General features: G+C 41.7%; 1 protein-coding gene across 1 annotated transcript; it reads left to right on the top strand.

Annotated features, from left to right (window-relative positions):
• The first annotated feature begins 513 nt into the window (after positions 1-513).
• Ftmt (ferritin mitochondrial) lies at positions 514-1,227 on the top strand. The gene has a single exon (XM_021628324.2). The coding sequence runs from the start codon at positions 514-516 to the stop codon at positions 1,225-1,227; it is 714 nt and encodes a 237-aa protein (XP_021483999.1).
• Positions 1,228-20,540: the final 19,313 nt, after the last annotated feature.

The raw sequence follows: 20,540 nt of genomic DNA, 5'->3' as shown, positions 1-20,540 counted from the left end.
CCTTTTCCTTCTCTGTGTTTGTTAACGTAACCAGGAGTCCTTTGTAAAGCTGTCTTTGCACAGGACAATTGATTGTGCCTTTCCTTTCGAGGCCGCTAAGTTCTTAGACAGGAAAAGATTAGCGAAGAGAGACAAGGGTCAGCTCAGGCGTTCTTCAATGAGTCACTGAGCCTGCTCTTACAACAGTGATTTTAATTTAGATAAACTAATCAACAACCCTCTATCTAGACCAGAATCTCGTGTTAGTAATTCAGCACATGTTCTGGTATATGGCATCCGTCTGTGTTTCCTTTCTCGAGGGCCTAGGGCCACCACCCTGCCTACAGCGACGAAGGACAGTTAACGCGGCATCAGCGGCCAACATCTCTCAGAACCCTGTGTCGTGGAAGAGAAGAGCCGTGTGACGCAGAGGTCAGCGCTAAGGCCACATTCTTATTTAGACCTAACACTCAGCAGCAGACCTTGGGGCTGAGCTTGCCTGGCCTCAGTTTCCCCTACTTTCAAACAGGAGTCATGCTGTCCCGTTTCTGGTTCTTCTCCAGGCACGTGGGCCCTGCACTGCTGTCCCTGCCCCGAGCGCTACACAAAATCACTGTCTCACAGTACTTGACCTCCAGGTATCTTTTAGTTCCCTTCCCAACCTCCTCTCGACGCCTGCTGGCCTCAGTGGACTCCTCCCAGGACAGCAATGGGCCTGCCAGGGTGCGCCAGAACTTTCACCCGGATGCTGAGGCCGCCATCAACCGCCAAATCAACATGGAGCTTTATGCATCCTATGTGTACCTGTCCATGGCCTATTACTTCTCCAGGGATGATGTGGCCTTATACAACTTCTCCAAGTATTTCCTTCACCAGTCCCTGGAGGAGCGGGAACATGCGGAGAAGCTGATGAGGCTGCAAAACCAGCGTGGAGGCCAAATCTGCCTCCAGGATATCAAGAAGCCGGACAAAGACGATTGGGAGAGCGGACTGCGGGCCATGGAATGTGCTCTTCTCCTGGAAAAGAATGTAAACCAGTCGCTGCTCGACTTGCATACTCTGGCCTCAGAAAAAGGAGATCCTCATTTGTGCGACTTTCTGGAAACTCACTACCTGAATGAGCAGGTGAAGTCTATCAAAGAATTGGGTGACCACGTGCACAACCTGGTCACCATGGGGGCTCCAGCTGCTGGCCTAGCGGAGTACCTTTTCGACAAGCACACCCTTGGGAGGGAGAGCAAGAACTAAGGCAGAGGCTGCCTCTCCAATCCCCCCGTGGGTGCCACAGCCTGGAGTTAGCGGTCTCTTGCTTTCTTGCCCTTAAAATTCAACTCTGCCTTTACATTCTCCTTCTTTTTGGACTGTTCTGCCAGCGTTTTGTAGAGAAAACATACTTAGCCTGCTGTTCACCACAGCTTTCTGCCAACACCAAAGTACTACTATTTTCCCAGCCTGAAAGATAGCCCAGAATACTATGGTATGAAAAGGACAGAAAACAAAACACTGATATAAGCTACAAGATCAAGTTCTTCGAATATTATTACCAAATGTTGTTCCTAACCATGAACTCAAGCTAAAATTCTATGATTTTCAGTTCAACAATCCGTACTGTCTTCAAGATCTTATGCAAAATGCTTCAGTGAGTGAAATATATAGTGCATAATACATGAATATCGATAACTCTAAGACAGAGAAGGTGTAGAGTACTTTGAAAATCACACATGCAAATTTTTGACAACTTTTCCCAGTGTGCTTCAAAAAATGGCAGTGTATAGAAATGACCTAGTTATTTAAAAGCTTTCATGTCAAATTAGCAACATCAGGTATAAGTGGTGGTTTTGGACATGTCAGTGGATTCATGCTTTAAGGGCTCTGAGAAGACTTTTAATTAAACACACAAAATAAAAATTAAAAAATGCTTTATTTCTGTTTCAGTGTTTCTCAAACATATACTCTCTCAAGATAGGATGATTTGGGTTTGTTGTGTTGTTCTTTTTGCCATTAAAAAAATTAACTACATTATTAAAAAAAATAGTTTGGTTTAGTTTCAGATTCTATACCAGACTCTATAACCACAGGGTTGTCTATTAGAGAGGAAAAACCTTTCATAAAATGAATGTTATCCTGCTTAGAAAGGGGGGAAAGAGAACTGTGGAGTAGAAAAGGCTGGAGAAAGGATACAGAATTCTACTGGGTAGAGGGCTTTCTGGAGGGAAAGGGTAAGACGAGTGGGAGTTGTTTGGTGAACATGTATTGGAATCAGAAAGAGAACTGTGTAAGGACTGGGGGAAAGGCCTGGGAATAGCAGCGTGTAGGTGTAAGGGACAGAGCATGTATGGCTGAAGCTAGGAACACAAATGCCTCCCAGCCTTCCAACAGAGAAACGATCAAAACACTGAGTAACCGGCAAGTTAATCAGGAAACCACATGAACGTCAACGGTTAACTTGAATCTTCTGAGACACAGAAAACAAAAAGTTGGTATACAAGAAGCTAGGGGAAGCTGGACTGCCTCAAAAGGAAAATGGGGAAAGAGTTTTGTATTGACTTTTAAAGGAAGGTCTTAAAACTTGTAAGTTTTTGTAAATTAGGCTTCTTGTAAATCTGGTTTCTGGGGGAGGGAAAGAAGGATGATATGAGTTGTTTGTTCCCTGGAAATCTGTAAGGGGCTCTCAGGAGACCTTCAGCCAAAATCAGAAGATTCTCGTATCCCAGACATTGAACTGTCTCAGGTCCTTTCTGAAGTACTCAGTGATTAGGGCCTAACAAGTGCTGACTTTTAGAAGAGCAGCTTGGGGCCCTTGAAAAACTAGGGCCCCTGTAGGCTGTAATTTGAAGAGTAAACACCCATGATTACACAGATTCAACTGTTTCCAGGGGAACACCACACATGGGAAACCACGGGAGCTGCTGTTACATCCAGTTTTGCTAAATATGTTCTGATGCGGGCATAAATTTCTAATGTCATTATTTTAAGAGCAACCTCTGTCACACACAGGGTTACATTACATAATTCTAAATATATAGGAAGAAATGGCAAAAATATTGAGCACCAGATATGAAAGCGACTGGAAAAATATATATCAAGTTTATATCTTCTTTAGAAATGACATTGGAATTGACATTTTTTAAAATAATCTGTCTTTTAAGACAAGTTTATTATGGTTATCCATTATTATCATAAGAAAAACAAAGTATAAGATGTAGAGAAAGACAAAGCCTTGTACTATGGTTGAAATTATGGAATAATTTCATGTTATTAAGCAGACTAGAAACAAATGGATACTAGTGAGAATTCAGAGGTGAAATCATTTGTGATAATCATCAAGTGAATGAAAAAAGTGACAAAAACAGGATATGGAAAGAAAACTGATGTGTCTCAAGTCAGTTACTGGAAAAATATGGAATTTAAAAATAAACAGTGCTCTCAGCAGGATATCTAAGTAGAGGCGGGAGAGTGTGTGTTGGCTCCCGTTTGCTTGTGTTGATTACTCTCATTTTCCATGTTATTCTGAAGTAGTCTGTTTTGCTGCACAGAAATCCTATTATCTGTCTTTAGAAAATTTCCTCTTCAGTTTTGCTAGATGAGTGTTTTTCAAACAGCACATCGTAACCCATTAGCATGTCGTCAGATTAGTGAGTCACTATCCGCTTTCTGCGAACAAAATAGACTTGAGGTGAATGTGAAGTAATGATGCTGTCTACGATATTTGCTTGAGGTGTATGCGTGTGCATTCCAACGAATTTACATTTTAGAGCATGACATTTCTTATTCTGTTGCTGTCACAAATATTCAGTAACTCTTCTTTTAGATAATTATTTTATAGTCTCCTAGCTCCTCAAATCTCCCAATCTCTTTTTCTTACTGTCAGTGATAATCCTTTTAATCACTGAGAAATTAGAAGCAATCGCAGAAAATTTTCACTGTGTCCTCACTGAATTAAACTTACTGTTAAGTCTGAATATATTTGCTGGGTTTCCAGTTAGGCTTCTACGGTGGGAGTAAGTACCCACAGTCTCCCACAGAACCCTCAGACACCAGATACCTACAGTAACCTGCTCTCGCATAGATCTCTCACCTTCATTAGTTGATTCCCATAAGAATGTAAATCGTCTTTCCCCTAATCTTTAACAAATAACACTATCCTTACACTCAGAAAACTTCTGGACGCTATCAAGCTATATCACCCTGCATCCACCACTTTACATTTTTTACAAAAGTTCTACTCCCTGCTTTCGCTCTTCGATTACCCTCACCTGGTCATTCCCAAGTCTAGCTTCACACAAATTTTGTTTCCCTTGTCAAAGTTGTGTGACTTCTGTGTTTCTAAATTCATTTCCAACCCTCTTCTTATTCAACACTGGCACTGCCTGAGATCTCTCACTGTTCCGTACCTTAGTCATCTTTTTAACCCCCTCTTACCCTCCTGACTTTTAAAACTTGAACCATTCTGGAGTATTGTCCTTGCAATTACATTTCTTATATACACCTGCATGATTTCCTGAAGATCTTACCAAACCCAGTAAGTTTTATTTTATTGTAAATCACATGTTTACAAGATGTAATAATTCTCTCCTTTGAGCTCTGAATTGGAGTACCAAATACTTGACACTTTTCTTGAGCTGTCCATCAGATATCTCAAATTTGTCCTGTTTAAAGTTACATTCTTTATTTCCATTGCCCTCCAAAGTCTGTATATGTCCATCTTTTTCTTCCTATAAATACAATTCCATTCTAATACTTCCCATGATCTAGCCATACATGACTCCCCTCTTTCTTTCCATTTTATAGTCCAGAACTTCAGCAAATTCTTTCACTGCCACTGCCTAAAACCTCCACTTTCATATTAGCTCTCATCAATTCTTATATCATCTACATCACACTCTTTACAGGTCTGACTGTATCCACACTTATGCGTATAGTCTTCTCTACAAAGCAGCAGCCAATGTGGGTTTTATTTTATTGAGTTCATCCTTAGTGCTTCTTGTTTTACCTCTCGAAATTATTTAATGAGGAAAAAGTCAAGGTTGGGATGTGTATTATGCTCTGTGTGATTTGAGTCCATAAGGTTCTTGGACCAGATTCACTTTCTGTGTATTTATGAGTGTTTGTAACACGTGGTAAAACTTGAGAGATTGTGTGTATGTATCTGTGTCTCTGTGTGTGTATGTGTATGTTAAGTTTCAAGGGTCGTCACTGTTCCTGATGTTGGGACCATCAATGTTATCTCTTTATAATGAAAACAAGAAAAAATGAAAGAGGAAGGGGGAAATAAGGAACAGGAAAGGGATGGGGGATATGGGGGGAGGGAAGAGAATGCCTTTTGGTTATTGCACCAGCCATATTTGTCCCCCCTAACTCCTGCACCTCAAGCCTTTGTGATGAACACTTTCCCTCCAAAAGCAAATGCTCCCTTCACATCTCTGATTGCCAATGGATAGAGACTTCTGGATCATCCATTCCAATTTAAGTAACTGTCTTCTCTATTTCTGGGTTCCTCTATTTTGATTTTCTTTTCTCAATGGCATTTATCACCACCTGACACATTTTTTGGTTTACTTAGAATTTCTTCTCTCAAGTTCCATGGACCAGACCCTTCGTTTTGTTTGAAACTGTCATCATAACTCTAGCGACCTTCCTGCTTGCTAATAAGTCCACAATGATAATGATTAAAATGTCATGAAACTAGCTAGAAGTGCTAACAGGGATATTTAGAAAAATTGGAATTAGAACTCATGCACAAAATTCTCATAAATTTTTAAATGAAAATTAGGAGGGTATATCAATCTTGGAGAAGGGGATCTGGAAACTTCTTGGGATGATGTTACTAATTAGCATTGCTATTAGTACCCAAAAGAAAAAGGAAATCAGGAGACAGGCCCAAATACAGAAATTTATTAACTGATAGGCTCTAGATTTAAGGCAGATTAAACTTTAAATTCCTTGAAAAGATTCAGAAACAGAAGATAAAAATATCAAGACAAACAACAATGTAAAGAGGCATCACTGGTCTTAAAGCCATGAAAAGAGTTCCTCTTGGACAGGGCAGAGTTTACAGCACCTGTAGATGGAGAGACCATCAGAGCTGGTGATAGGAAAGTCAATAGTTATTTCAGAGTAATGCCTTTAGGAGTGGTGGAGGCAGAATGTCAAATCAGATTAAGGGAAATGAGGTGGAAAATACAGAACTCTTTTTCAAGGTATTTTTTTTTCTCTTTAATCAAAAGCACAGAGAAAGAAGATGATTGCAAATGTTGTTAGAAAATGAGCCAGGCCAGCAGAAAGGATAGGCTTGAGAAACAAGGACTAGAACAGGGTTCCAGGGAGAGCGGCTTCCAAGCTGAGCAAAGCCTGGGCATGATGTGGTAGGACTCGTCCTCGCAAATCAGCAAGCACTGAAGAGGGGAGAAATGGCACAGAGTTTCAAATGAGAAGGCAAATTGAGGGTTCTTACTCCGGCAGAGCCCAATTTTGTAAGTAAAATAGCAAATGAGATCATCTATGGAGATATGCCTATCTATGTAGAAATATTTTCATTAACTCTATTCATACATATTAACACAAATTGTAAGCAGCTAGAAATTATTTTTATAAATAGGAAGCAAGACTTTATGCCCAATATTTAAAACAAAACCTGGGGTTTTTCACAATATAAAATACTGCTCCAGCCCCAGTATAAAGTTGTGGATTAGAAGCTGCCTCTCTGTGGTACATGAGAAAACTCAGGATAGCTAAGAAAAGATTCTTTACCAAAGAGAGAAAGTGGGACGAGTACCAGAACACAAAAAGAATGATAAGATAGTTCAAAAGCATGGTCAAATAGGAAGGCTACCCATTGCAAAGAGGTGGTTAGCACATGTCTGCAGCAGCACACTACTGCTGGCACAGTAAGTGGAAGTGAAAACCTTATCCAAACGGCAAGCCAGGCATGGTTAGGGAGAAGATCCTGGAAGCCCTATGCATAGCACAAACCTACAGTCGCTGACAGTCTTGAAGTCCATCAGTTTTGGTGAGAGAAAGACTTCTCTGGCGCTACAGATTATGTGAGAGCAGGGTTACACTTTGTCACTCTCTGTGAGTGAAAGAACTGTGACTACACACAACCTTGAAAGGGAATCTATTGCTTACGGCTGAGTTTCCATGCACCCTGAGAAGCTGCAAAGGGCAGTGGTAGAGAAAGGGTCAAACACTGATGAGTCAAAATGTTCTGGCAAGAAGAAGAATTGAAGAGTGACAGTCAAGTAGGCAAAATCACTGCCCTCAGTGGCTGGCAGCTGACTCCACCAACTGATGGTAACTACAATAGCCAGGAGCTTAGGTCGGGTAGTAGATCATACTCCAGAGCCACAAGATTCACTACCACAGAGACTGAGAACTCTGAAGTCCCATCATACCACTGAACATTTGCAGGCTGATCTCCATGCTGGGGTGTTTAATGCTTAGTGGATTGTGAAGACGTGTGTCCTAGTCTCTTGTACAGATCTCAGTACTGTTTGCTTTACCCATTCAGAGAGTGTTTGGGAGACATCACAGGGCTACGTGCTAATCCCCTCCAGAGTACATGAACTAAGGAGTCTCCTCAAGGTAGAGAAATCTACCCAGTTCAAACTGCAGAGAGACAGTGGTGTGGAAAGGACAAAATAAAGATACCTCTGCTTCATATTTCACAGTAGAGGACAGGTTCAGCAGCAAGCTAACCACTATATATGGCAATTCTCAACCTGTTGTTCACAACCACGCAGGGCTCCCATGTCAGATATGGTGCATATCAGACATCTACATTACGATTCATAACAGCAGCAAAATCACAGTTATGAAGTAGCAACAAAATAATCTGATGGTTGGGGTTCACTACGACTTGAAGAACTGTATTAAAGGGTGGGTCTCAGCATTAGGAAGAGTGAGACCCACTTGCACTGGAAGACACAGGTCTTCAAGTTCCCTTAACCCTTCCCCCAGTCCACCACAGGCACCTGATGGACTCCAACTTGAAGGTTCTGGAAAGGATCTAACACAACACACAACACATCTTTCCTTTTGTGTGCCTCGTATGGCATGAGGCCCCTTTCCCTCTTGTGACATAACCATGACATTTCAACTCTTTTTTTAAGGGCTTTTGTGTTGTTCTTTAAATGTCCTTCTTACATTTAATTCTGTTTGGAAAGCTTTTTAAGTTACTGAGCCATCTCTTTTACCCCGTGCCCTTTCCTCTTTCTCTTCATTCTTGTTTTCTTTTGTCCAACTTGTTTTTTTTTTTTTTCCTTCGCTTTCCTCTGTTATTGTTTTCCTGGTTTTTACTTCATTTGCTTACTTTAGCTCCTACATAATTTTTAACTCCCCAACACACTTTAATTTTACCTTTTTGTTCTATATTCATTGATGGTCAACTAGTGACCTTTAGTGAAATGTAAATGTAATTATATTTTGCTCGGGTTGGTGTTGTTGCTATTATAGCAATTTTGTTTTTTGTTCTTTCTAAGTGGTACTAAAAATTGAGCCCTCAAAGGAGGCTACTTACTAAAACCTTCAGATAAATTGAGATTGAAACACACCATAATACAAATTAAGAAAAACCGCTAAAGGAAGGCAATGTGATCCCAAAAATTATAGATAAAGGAAGATTGTTCAAAGCAGAGTGGACAGATGATTCCTTTTTTTCTCAAGGCAAATAATGAATCAATTTGTTTAATTCATACAGTTTGTATAAGATTTCAACTAGCATACTGAAGAGGCACTACATGTTAGAACAAAAAAAAAAAATGCTGCTAAATTCAGTGGATATCAAGGATTATGCTGCAGTAGGAAGTGTGCTGTTAGGACCAAACAGCACAACTGTAAAAAATAGTCTTCACAACAAAAAAAATTTCAAAAAATTACAATTTACATCGATTCTGCTGTATGAGCTAGTTATGTGGTAACTTTTTTAACAGAAAAAAAAATATGTATTGGTGGTGATGCATTAAGGAATGTATAAAAAGTGTGTCTGCTCTTTTTAATTACATTTTTATTTTTGAACTAATTACAATTCATTCACTTTGTATCCCAGCTGTAGCCCCCTTCTTCATTCACTCCTAATCCCACCCTCCCTCCCTCATTTCCTCCCTGCTTCTCCCCCAATCCACTGATAGGCAAGATCCTCCTCCCCTTCCCTCTGACCCTAGCCTATCAGGTCTCAACAGGACTGGCTGCACTGTCCTCCTCTGTGGCCTGGCAAGGCTGCTCCCTGTGTCAGAGACAGTCCCTGTTCCCTTTACGAGGGAACCCCCTTGGATACCGAGATGCCATAGGCTACATCCTAGCAGGGGTTCTAAGTAATATCCATGAAATGCCCTTGGTTGGAGTGTCAGTCTCAGAAAAGACCCCTGGGTACAGATTTTTTTGGTTCTGTTGCTCTCCTTGTGGAGCTCCTGTCCCCTCCAGGTCTTACTAACCCCCCCTTCTTTCATAAGATTCCCTTCACTGTGCCCAAAGTTTGATTAAGAGTCTCAGCATCTGCTTTGACACACTGCTCAGTAGAGTCTTTCAGAGGCCCTCTGTGGTAGGCTCCTGTCCTGTTTCCTGTTTTCTCCTTCTTCCAATGTCCATCCCGTTTGTCTTTCTGCGTGAGGATTGATCTTACCCAGGATCCTCCTCCTTGCTTAGCTTCTTTAGGTGTACGAATTTTAGGATGTTTATCCTATCTTATAGGTCTAGTCTCTATACAAGTGAGTATATACCGAGTGTGTCTTTCTGCTTCTGGAATAATAATCTGCTCTTAAAAGGGGTAGTGGTATTTTTAAAGAACAGTTTGTTTCCCCACATCATCTCCTGACAAACTCAAGCCCCTGGAAGGTTATCCTAAGAGATTTGGAGAGTTCGACTTCGACGGTGGATGACAGAGAGCACTGATGGGCCAAGGACGACTCAGTTTGCCATTTCTCATTAGAGTTAATGACAAACATGGTGCCGCTGAAGAAGCAGTTCCTCTGTGCCGTTACAGGACACAACAAAATAAATGAATATATGCAAAGCTTTGACAAATGTGAAGTTAGCTTTTTTATTCACTGCCAGCACTATCTGCTATAGTTACTCATGGTGCCCAGTGATGGTAGTCAAAAGAGGGGCATGGGAAAAATGATAGAAAATGATGCAATTGCTCTCTAAAACTCATGTTTTAACACAAGGCATTTTATCAAAAATTGATGCCCAAAAACATTAAAATTGATCAGTTCATTTAAGTTGTCATCAGGATGTAAATTTCATATGAGCCAATGTTCTGAATCATCACCAGTCTCAAGACTGAAAATGTTGGGCTGGTTTTAATGCCATCATTTGTTGTTTGGAAGCATGATAGCTGAGTCAGGGCTCAAGTAAGTGGTAAAAAGAAGAGCAAAACTGCTTCACAGAACTCACATTGTTTAGTGGGTTTAGCTGCTCATTTAAATGAGCTAATCGTGGGTCTTTCCAGTAATCACCAGCTTAATGGTAAAGTATTTCAAATCATAACAGAATTTTAAATGAAGACAAACTGTGGCCAACTCAAAACAGTTTTATGCATCTCAGCGCGGGGAATAACGCAGGCCTAACCATCACAAACTAAGTATCTTTGTTTTCTGAGCTCATACAGTGACTTGCAACTAGATTTCAAGATTTCTTGGAAAGTCATACTTTCCTGTACTTGGGACCCCACTTTTAGTCAGCATCGGTACGTTACCCGCCAATTTTCCCAACACAATGCATAGAGCTAGATCTGGCATTTTATTTAAAGGAAAAAAAAAATGATGATGTCTATTACATCTTGCAGGCCTGTCTCCCCAGAGACCACTACCCCTCACTTCATAACAAACCTTACCCACGGAACTGCTCCTGGGCAGCACCTACACCGACATTTCAGGAATGAAGCACAGAGAATAAACTTGGGGCCAAAATATCTGAGGAGTCCCTTGAGAACGTACTGAGAACATCTAACAAGCTCTTCTTCCCTTAGTTCTTCACATACCTCACATACCTCACCTTACCAAGAACCTCACTAGTTTGATCTTGCCTCCTCTGATATCAAAAAAGCAACCAAAAAAATCAATGAAGTCTTACCAGCTAGACATTTTTACTTTATTTATTAGTGATTGGCACCTGGCATGAGCCAAACAATTTCCAAGGGATCTCCAAATGGAGTGCCGCATAATTAGGATTCTTTCCTTAATGATCTCTTTTTGTTGCTCTTTGGCAGTAGGTGTGAAAATTACACACTGACCTAATTACTGCTCATCACTGTTTGTGAATTCGATGTGTGAAGCAGTAGTAATAATTTTAAGATAGCTTTGTACTAGGAAATTTATGAAATTCCCTTATTCGTGTTAACATTTTTCTCACAGCTCTGTCATCTAGGTGGTATTTCATCTTTCTAATGAACTTAGACTCAGAAGTCACATTATTAGTAAGTGTCTAAGCCAAACTAATACCCTGGGGTTTCACTTTCATATTCTAGAGATTTCTACTCTTGTAGATCTGCTTTCTAGGGAAGGATTTGAGATCAAATCCACACTAAGTATATCAGAAAAACTAAATAAAATACTTTTACACGAGAGATTCCGAGGTACATGCTTCGTCTTCAACAACATGATTTATGAGCTTAATTATATCCATTAGTAGAATATAATGATATCAAAGTCTTAATTATTAGATTTCAGTCACACTAATTGGCGCTGAAAATATTAAAGTGTCAACACTATCTGAGTTGAATGTCTTGATGGTTAACATTTTACTATCACACGTGAAGCACACATTAATAATAGATTCAAACAGGTAAATAAAAATAATTTTCCTCGAGGCCCATTTTCAGCACCCGGGAGACAGGCCTGCAAGCACGCAAACCAACTCAGCTGCGGTCCCGACCCAGATCCAGCTCTTTGGGTCAGTTCACCATAACATCTACTCCATCTACGAGCTGCTGGAGTGAATGCAGGAGCCTGTCCCACAGAACCAGATGTCGCTGATGGATGGGGCTAGTCCTGGCCTCATGGAGCCAGTGTGGCTGCCTGCCCTGCAGGGAGACAGAGAGCACGGGGCAGTGGTGCTGCCGTCAGCCTGTAGGCACAAGATGGTTGGCAGGAAGGTGTGCAGCAGCCTGGACCTCACCTGCTCCCAGGCTCCAGGCCTATCCGCAGATAACCCTGATTCTGGGCGGCAGCAGGAGATCCCACACGAGTCTCAGTGATGGTTCAATATTTACGGTACGTCAGAAACCTTGAACTAGACCAATGCAATGACTTCTTGCAATAAATATTCACATGTAAAGCTGTTGGACAAAAAAAAAAAAAAAAGGAGGGGGGTGCTGTGTGACACAGTGCAGTTTTCAATGCCACTATGATGACTTAATATCAAATGGAGAGGTGGGAAGAAGGGAGGAACTGAAGAGCGAGTGAGTGGTGAAGGGAGGCGTAGATGTGATGGCCTTGGTGGGTGTGAGGGAGGATTGTGGTGGACAGGGAATGTGTCATCGCCAAGTGGAACCGACAACATGGTGGGCATCAACTGTTGACTCAGCCCCTGTATAAGCTGCTGGGCTGCACAGTCTTCCTGGGCTGTCCAGATGAAGAATGATTAGTTTTCCTCCTTGAGGTCCACTGCCCTAGGGAATCACGTGATTGTCCATGGTGCAGCAACCTAGGAGGGGTGTTGACATCCCTGACCTGAGTAACCAAGGAAGACTGCGCAGATGTTCTTGGTCTAGACCACTGCCTGAGCCCATCCTGATGTCCTTGGTCCATGCTGCCACCAAGAGCCATATACAGGTCCACTGTCTACTGCAGTTGAGTCTGCATTGAAGTCTGTGGTCTGTGGCCGAAGATATATGTGGATGGCTGTGGTCTGTGCTGTAGCCTGTACCCATGTAGGCGTCCATGGGTCTTGCTTCTGCTGCGGGCCATAAAGATGTGAGCGTCCTGGCCTGCCACCTGAGGCCACAGTGATGTCCAGTCTGTGTTGCTGTGAAGGGCCATGTCTAACTCTGTAGTTCCATAGCATCTAGGATGTATTGATGTCCATGGCCCATGTTGTCACTGAATCCCATGTGGATGTCCATGGCTTGTGATACATCCAGAACTCATGTTGATGACTGTGGTCTGCACTGCCACCAGAGAACATGCTGAGGTACATGGCTCATGCTGATGCAGGAAACTGTGTGGTTGTCTGTGGCCCTTGTCATCAGAATACATGTTTAATATGTTGATCTGTGCACCTTCTGATTGTAAAGGGGTAGGAAGCTACTTTTTTTTTTTGTGGAAGAAGCCATTCTTTATTCTTTGTGAATGGGAAGCAGGAAAAAACAAACAAACAAGCAAACAAACAAACAAACGTATAGCGAGGCACCAGGGCAATAGAGAGCCCTGAAGGCCATGGTCCTGATAATCTACTTCCCAGATTCCCTGTCTGCTTTTCACTGCCTCTCAGGAGTAACCATCATAACATTAATGGATACAGTAACTCTATTTATTTTTCATGTCATCCTCTTCAGGGTAGAATAGTCTTCAGAGTTATCCTATATCCAGAGATGTGCTGCATTGAGCTTCTCCGTATTTTTTTTCAATGCAGTTTATTCAGGAAATTTGAACAATCCTCGGACCCTGGGGAAAGCCACCTCCCTCTCGGGGGGAGCAGCCTTACCAGGCCATAGTAGAGGACAATACAGCCACTTTTGATGTGAACTGACAGACTAAGATCAGAAAGGAGAGGAGAACCTCCCCTATTAGTGGACTTGGGGAGTGGCATGCAAGCAGAGGGAGGAGGGAGGGTGGGATTGGGAGGGGAGGAGGGAGGGGCTTATGAGGGGATGCAGAATGAATAAAGTGTAATTGATGAAAAATTTTTAAAAAAAAGGGAAAAAAATAATTTAAGAACCTTAAATGACTTTCAAAATTGGAGGAAAACATGGAGTTAGTCAATTGGCATGGAGGAAGCTACTTTTGCTGTGGTATTGATGACTTCAGACTCACAATTGAGAAAGGATAGAGAAGGCTTCTGTGACAACCCCTGCCAGCCCCTCCCCGAACAAAGTAACAACCTAGACAGAAAGCCATCAAAGAGAACTCTTAAAAATTGTGATAAGGCAGGAGCCTACCATAGAGGACCTCTGAAAGGCTCTACTGATCAAGGTTTTGAAAGAGAAGCTGAGACTCATAGCCAAAGTTTGGACAGAGTGCATGGAATTTTATGAAAGAAGAGGGAGAGATAAAGACCTGGAGGGGACAGGAGTTCCAAAAGGAGACCAACAGAGTGAAAAAACTGGGCCTTGGCGGCCCTGCAGATACTGATATCCCAACCAAGGACCATGCATGGAGAGGACCTAAAATCCCTGCTTAGATGTAGCCCATAGATGCTGTCTCCAAGTTGGGTCCCTAATAAAGGGCGCAGGGGCTGTCTCTGGAATGAACTCAGTGACAGGTTCTCTGATCACCACTTCTTGGGGTGCAGCCTTGCCAGTCCCCAGAAGAATACAATGAAACCAGTCCTGATGAGACCTGATAGGCTAAGGCCAGATAGAAGGGGAGGAGGACCTCCCCTATCAGTGAACTAGGGGAGGGGCATAGGGGGTGAACAGGAGGGAGGATGGTATTAGGAGGAGATGAGGGAGGGGCAACAGCTGAGATACAAAGTGAACAAAATTGTAATAAATAATAAATAAAAATTTTTAAAAATTGTGATAAGGATGCTAAAGTGTAACTCTCCACAACTGATGGAATGTGACAGGGATATGGGAGGGGAAGGACTCAGTTTTCTTAAAAAGGCTGCTCTTAAAGCCCCCTAAAGGCCATGCTCTAGTGAGTATATGGGCAACACAAATTGGACTTTTCTTCTTCTCCTCCTCCTTCTTCTTCCTCTTCTTCTTCTTTGGGGGTGATGGTCCCAATAATGAGGAGGGCCAGACCAGGAAGGACTGGGAAGTGAAGGTATTCAGAGTTCATGATGTGAAATTCCTAAATAATCAATAAAAATATTATTTAAAATAATTATCTTCTACTTGAGCAGTATCCACACAAGATAATGTATAGGCTTTCAATTTATCTCCTATTGACATGAATTTTTGAGTTTATCAAATGAAACTGAAAAAAAAATATATTTAGTAGATCCTTTTTAAAAAATTGAGATAATTACACTATTTGTCTGAGAAGTAACAGTTTCAGATAAACATGTTTTATTTTATTTGGTTTTTGTACTTTATATCCCCATCAGCTTCACTTTCCTCCTCTTCTCCTAGTCCCTCTTTCTCCCATCCCCTCCTCCATCTCTCCCTCCCCTTCTCCTTAGCATATCAAGTTGGAGTGGGACTGGGCATATCTTCTCCTATTGAAGTTAGACAAGAATGCCCAGTTAGGGGAAAGGGATTGAAAGGCAGGCAACAGAGTCAGAGACAGCCCCTGCTCCTGCTGTTAAGGGTTCCATGTGGTGACCAACCTGCATTTCTGTTACATATTTGTAGGGAGCCTCTTACTGTTCCAAGCATGTTCTTTGGTTGGTGGTTGAGTCTCTGTGGGCCCAGGCTTATTGATTCAGATAAACTCTTTACCTCATTCTCTGTATTTTAAAATACTTCCTTGATACAGATGATCCTGAAAGTGCACAGAACTTAAATTTCTTTGCTAACCGAGAGATAGATCAGAAGGTATCATGGTTTCCAGAAAAGTGCCACACACTGTAATCTCAGCAGTTGGCAGATGGAGAGACAGAGGGGTCACAAGTTTGAGGGCAATCTAGGCTACATAACAAGTTTAAGGACAGGAAATACACAGAGCAAGACCTGGTCTTTAAAAAAAATGAAGGGGCTGGAGTGATGTTCCATGGGTAAGAGTGTTTACAGTGCAAGCAGTACAACCTTTCTTCACCTCTCCAAAAGTCACGTTAGAAGACAAAGGTGGCTGAATGTGCTTTTTTCCCTGCACTAGGAGGAGACCAGTAAATCCTAGGACTTGGTTAGACAGCCATCCTAAACAAAACATCTAACTTCTGGTTCAGTGGGAGACCCTGCCTCAAAGCAACATGGCAGAGCATGAGAGAAGACTTTCAACATCTCCCTCTGCCCTCCAGGTATGTACACATGGTCATGTTACACCTGCACACTCATGTGCATACATCATACATCTCACACACACACACACACACACACACACACACACAAGAAAAAAAACCTAAGACATAACATGAGCAAGAGGCAAAAGACATAAAAATATAAGTTTCAACCTGAAATTGGAATTTCTCTAACCCAGAGAGATTTTGATGTCATCAAAACCTGATTGGTAATACACTACTTCAGGCCATCTTTGAACTGGACTGCAACCAGGGAAAGTGGCCTTAGGAAGATGTAAGGTGATGGGGGGCGCATGTGAGTAGAAATCTCTGAAAATATGTTGACGTCAAAAGTAACAACAGATGAGAATTTCATTATAAAATACAGAGAAGCTGACCAGGCATCGATTAAGTTATCACTGTGATATGTGAGGATTCAAGGGAAGAGTCGCTGTACACACAAGAAAAGTCACAACTAACATGAGAAGAAATGAAATATTTGCACAGAGAAGATCCACTCTAGGCAGAAACATTATAATCACGTGTTCTCTCTGCCACAGCCCACACGGCTTGCCTCACCAAGCCTGCTGGATTTCACACATCACGGATAGTGCCTGCTCTTTTCAGCCCCTGTGCTAGCCCTCTTGCATGGCCACCATGGTCCTTCATGGTATTCTCTCATACTCTGTACTGCAGACAGCCACCCGGACCCACTCTCTCAACACTTTCACCATCTGCCCCAGGTTGGTAGATAATATGCACAAAAACACAGGGCTGGACTGACTCCCCTACTCCATGGTGCCATCAAGCATTTACTCTTTGTTTCCTTCTTTTCTTTAGTACCGCTTGTATGTTACATGTCCACCTACTCTAGAAAATTCTGCACTACTGTCTTCAGTTTCTAGTCTCCAGGAACTAAGAAACTGCAATGAGAGCTGTTCAATGAATTAAACTGCCAAGCCATATTAAAGCCTAGCTGGAGCAGTGCAGAACCATTCTGCAATGAATTCAGACATGCACATCGGAGACATAACTGTCTAGTTGCAGAAAACAAGTTTATCTTCCATCTAGCATCTTAGTGTGGCTATAGCAGCCGTATCCAGAATGCTGCAATGGCTCTCCAGAATATTGTAACTGCCCCTGTCGACTGGTTATACTTTTAAGGTTGAAATCTTTAACTCTTGGGAATCCTTAAAATCGGAAACGTTGAGTTCCTCTTTTCTGAGCATTTTATCTCTATAGCATTCACAAAGGAAAATACGCTGCATTGAAAAGTAGAAATAATCCAGAAAAGTGGGTCAGAGAAAGTTTCGGGAGGCAGTTTCTCTAGGTTAAAATAAATAAATAAATAAAACACATGAATTTTTCATGCTGCTTCTACTCTCAAAGCATTTGCAGCATTTTAATTCTCTGACACAAGGTCTTGCCATGTAACCAGGTTGACCTCGAACTGGGGATTCTTCTGCTGGCTCCTCCAGTGTGGATCTGAGGCCTGCACCTCCCCACCTGGCTCAGCTTGCAGTATCGATGCACGTTTGCTGCAAGCGTAGGTGTTTTCGTTAGACATTTTGTTGTATAACTTTCTGTTCATCTCTCCTCCCCATTTCAAGCGCCTTACTGTTCCCTCAGATCTTCAGATGACATAGTGGCCGCTCACAGCTCTTGATAGGGCTCTGGTCACCCTAACCAGATTTTAGTAAGTCCTGTTGACAGTAAAAAGCTTAGATTTTCAACTTCTGATAACACAAACAGGGCACTGAACGGGAATCACAGCAACATCACACCTCCTTCCTGAGGCTAGTCCACACCGCGTAGGCTCAATGAAGGCTTGGAGAGAGAGGTCATAGAGAGAGACTGCGTGTGGCAAAAGTCACCTTTATTCCAGCTTGGAATGTCTGTGCAGGGATGGACTGCCTCCAGTGAGCCCTATGGAATCCAATAACACAATGATTGCCACACAGCTCTCCCCTACCCAAAGCTCAATTGACTTTCCTTTATTTAGTCCTAAATTAATTCTTATAAACTTCTTGCGAGCAGTATCTCTGACTCAGAATCAGCTAGGTACTTCACAACTTTGAACTGTCTAGGATTTGTCATTTAAAATTCAACATGAATTCATTATATATGACATATTTTCTTTTATCTCAGTGCAAGCATAAGTTACTTCCCTATGAGTTGATAGACAGGAAGATGGCAGAGGAACCCAAAATAGCACAGGCTATCTCCATTGATCGTGGTTGGCAACTATATACTCTATATGGATATCCTAATATACTTACATGGTAAGGCCCTACCATTGATACCACTCACTCAGCATGCAGAACAGAGAAATCAACCTTAAGGAAGACAGTAAGGCCAGTCCCAATGAGACCTGATAGGCTAGGATTTTAGGGAAGAGGAGAAGGACCTCCTCTATTAGTGTACTTGGAGAGGGGCATAGGAAGAAAAGAAGGAGGAAGGGTGGGATTGGGAAGAGACGAGGGAGAGGACTATAGCTAGGATACAAAATGAACAAATTGTAATAAATTAAAAAAATAATTAATTTTCAAAAAATTCCATGCTCTTTGCCCAAAGTTTGGCTTTGAGTCTCAGCCTCTGCTTTGACACCTTGATCAGTAGAGTCTTTTAGAGGCCATCTATGATAGGCTCCTGTCCTGTTCCCTGTCTTCTCCTGCTTCTGATGTCTATCACATTTGCTCTTCTGAATGAGAATTGAGCATCTTCCTTAGGGTATTCTTTGGTGTTTAGCTTCTTTAGGACTATAGATTTTAGTATGTTTATCCTACATTATATGTCTTATATACACTTATGAGTGAGTATATGCCATGTGTGTCTTTCTGCTTCTAGGTTACCTCACTCAAGATGATAATTTCTAGTTCCCATCATTTGCCTGCAAATTTCATGATCTCCTTGTTTTAAATTGTTAAGTAGTATTCTATTGTGTAAATGTACCACAATTTCTGTATCCATTCCTCCATTGAGGTTGTTTCCAGATCCTAGCTATAATGAATAGTGCTGCTACAGACATGGCTGAGCAAATGTCCTTGTGTACTTGAGCATATTTTGGATATATGACTAGGAGTGGTATAGCTGGATCTTGAGGAAACACTATTCCTTATTGTCTGAGAAAGTGCCAGATTGATTTCCTAAAAAAAAAAAGTCGCTGTACAAGTTTCCATTCCCACCAGTAGTGGAGGAGGGTGCCCCTTTCTCCACATCCTTTCCATCATGTGTTATCACTTGAGTTTTTTTATCTTGACCATTCTGATGGGTGTAAGGTGAAATCTCAGTGTCATTTTGATTTCCATTTTCCTGACGACTAAGGATGTTATTTCTTTAAGTGTTTCTCTGTCATTTGATATTCCTCTGCTGAGAATTCTCTGTACCGCTTTTTTTTTTTTAATGTCAAAGGAAAAGACAGGTTATAACTGCTCCATGTCACTAACTAACCTAAGATTATTCCCTATTTTATTCTCTTAAAAGCAGTAAGACTCAGTCTCCTTCCCTACAGTTAGACATTTATAAAGTCTGCACATTTGTCAAAAATGAGCAACAGACACTAAGAGACAGAGATTTATTAGGAGTTTGATATTAGAAACTACAAGGTTTAATTCAGAAAATAAAATTTAGCTTAACATAAACCATCTTCCCATGCAGCCAGGTTCAAGAATAACTGCACTTGCTGCCATCCTGGAGTTCCCAACAAGAGACCATTAGGAAAACATTGTTTTACACATGATGAAAATGTTATGTTCTGACTCTAACTAGCAGTGTTTTCAAAGCAAAGACTCATGACCAAACCTTTGGCAGAGTACAGGGAATCATAAGAAAGAAGGGGAGTTAGTCTGATGGGGAAAGGATAGGAGCTCCACAAGGACCAAATATATCTGGGCACAGGGTCTTTTCTGAGACTGACATTCAACCAAGGACCATGTATGGATATAACCTAGAACCTCCACTCAGATGTAGCCTGTGGTAGCTCAGTAACCAATTGGTTTCCCAAAGTGAGGGGAACAGGGACTATTTCTAACAGGAACTCAATGACTGACTCTTTGGTCTCCCCACCCCCGAAGGGAGGAGCAGTCCTGTTAAGCCACAGAGGAGGGCTTTGCAGCCAGTCCTGAAGATACCTGATAAAACAGGATCAGATGAATGGGGAGGAGGTCCCCCTATCAGTGGACTTGGAAAGGGGCACGGTGGAGATGAAGGAGGGAGGGAGGGACTGGGAGGGAATGAGGGATCAGGACACGGCTGGGATACAGAGTTAATAAAATGTAACTGATAAAAATTAAAAAAGAAAAAAAAAGAAAATGTTATGTTCTTCAGTCTGTTTCTGCTGATGTCAAAGAGCTTATGTCATGTAAAGGTCAGCCACTGCACTCTCTGAAAATTTGTTGCAATTTGCAAAGAAAATAGTTTCTCTTTGTTTTAGCCAAATTAGAAGTTAATGGACTGCATATCCCAGCATAGCAATAATGTAAATAAGTGCAAAGCTGGAAGAGAGAGAGAGAGTAAATCAAATT

Source organism: Meriones unguiculatus, chromosome 2, assembly GCF_030254825.1.
Source record: "Meriones unguiculatus strain TT.TT164.6M chromosome 2, Bangor_MerUng_6.1, whole genome shotgun sequence".
Taxonomy (NCBI): domain Eukaryota; kingdom Metazoa; phylum Chordata; class Mammalia; order Rodentia; family Muridae; genus Meriones; species Meriones unguiculatus.
Note: the sequence above shows the minus strand (reverse complement) of the source record. Positions and strands in the feature narration are given on the sequence as shown.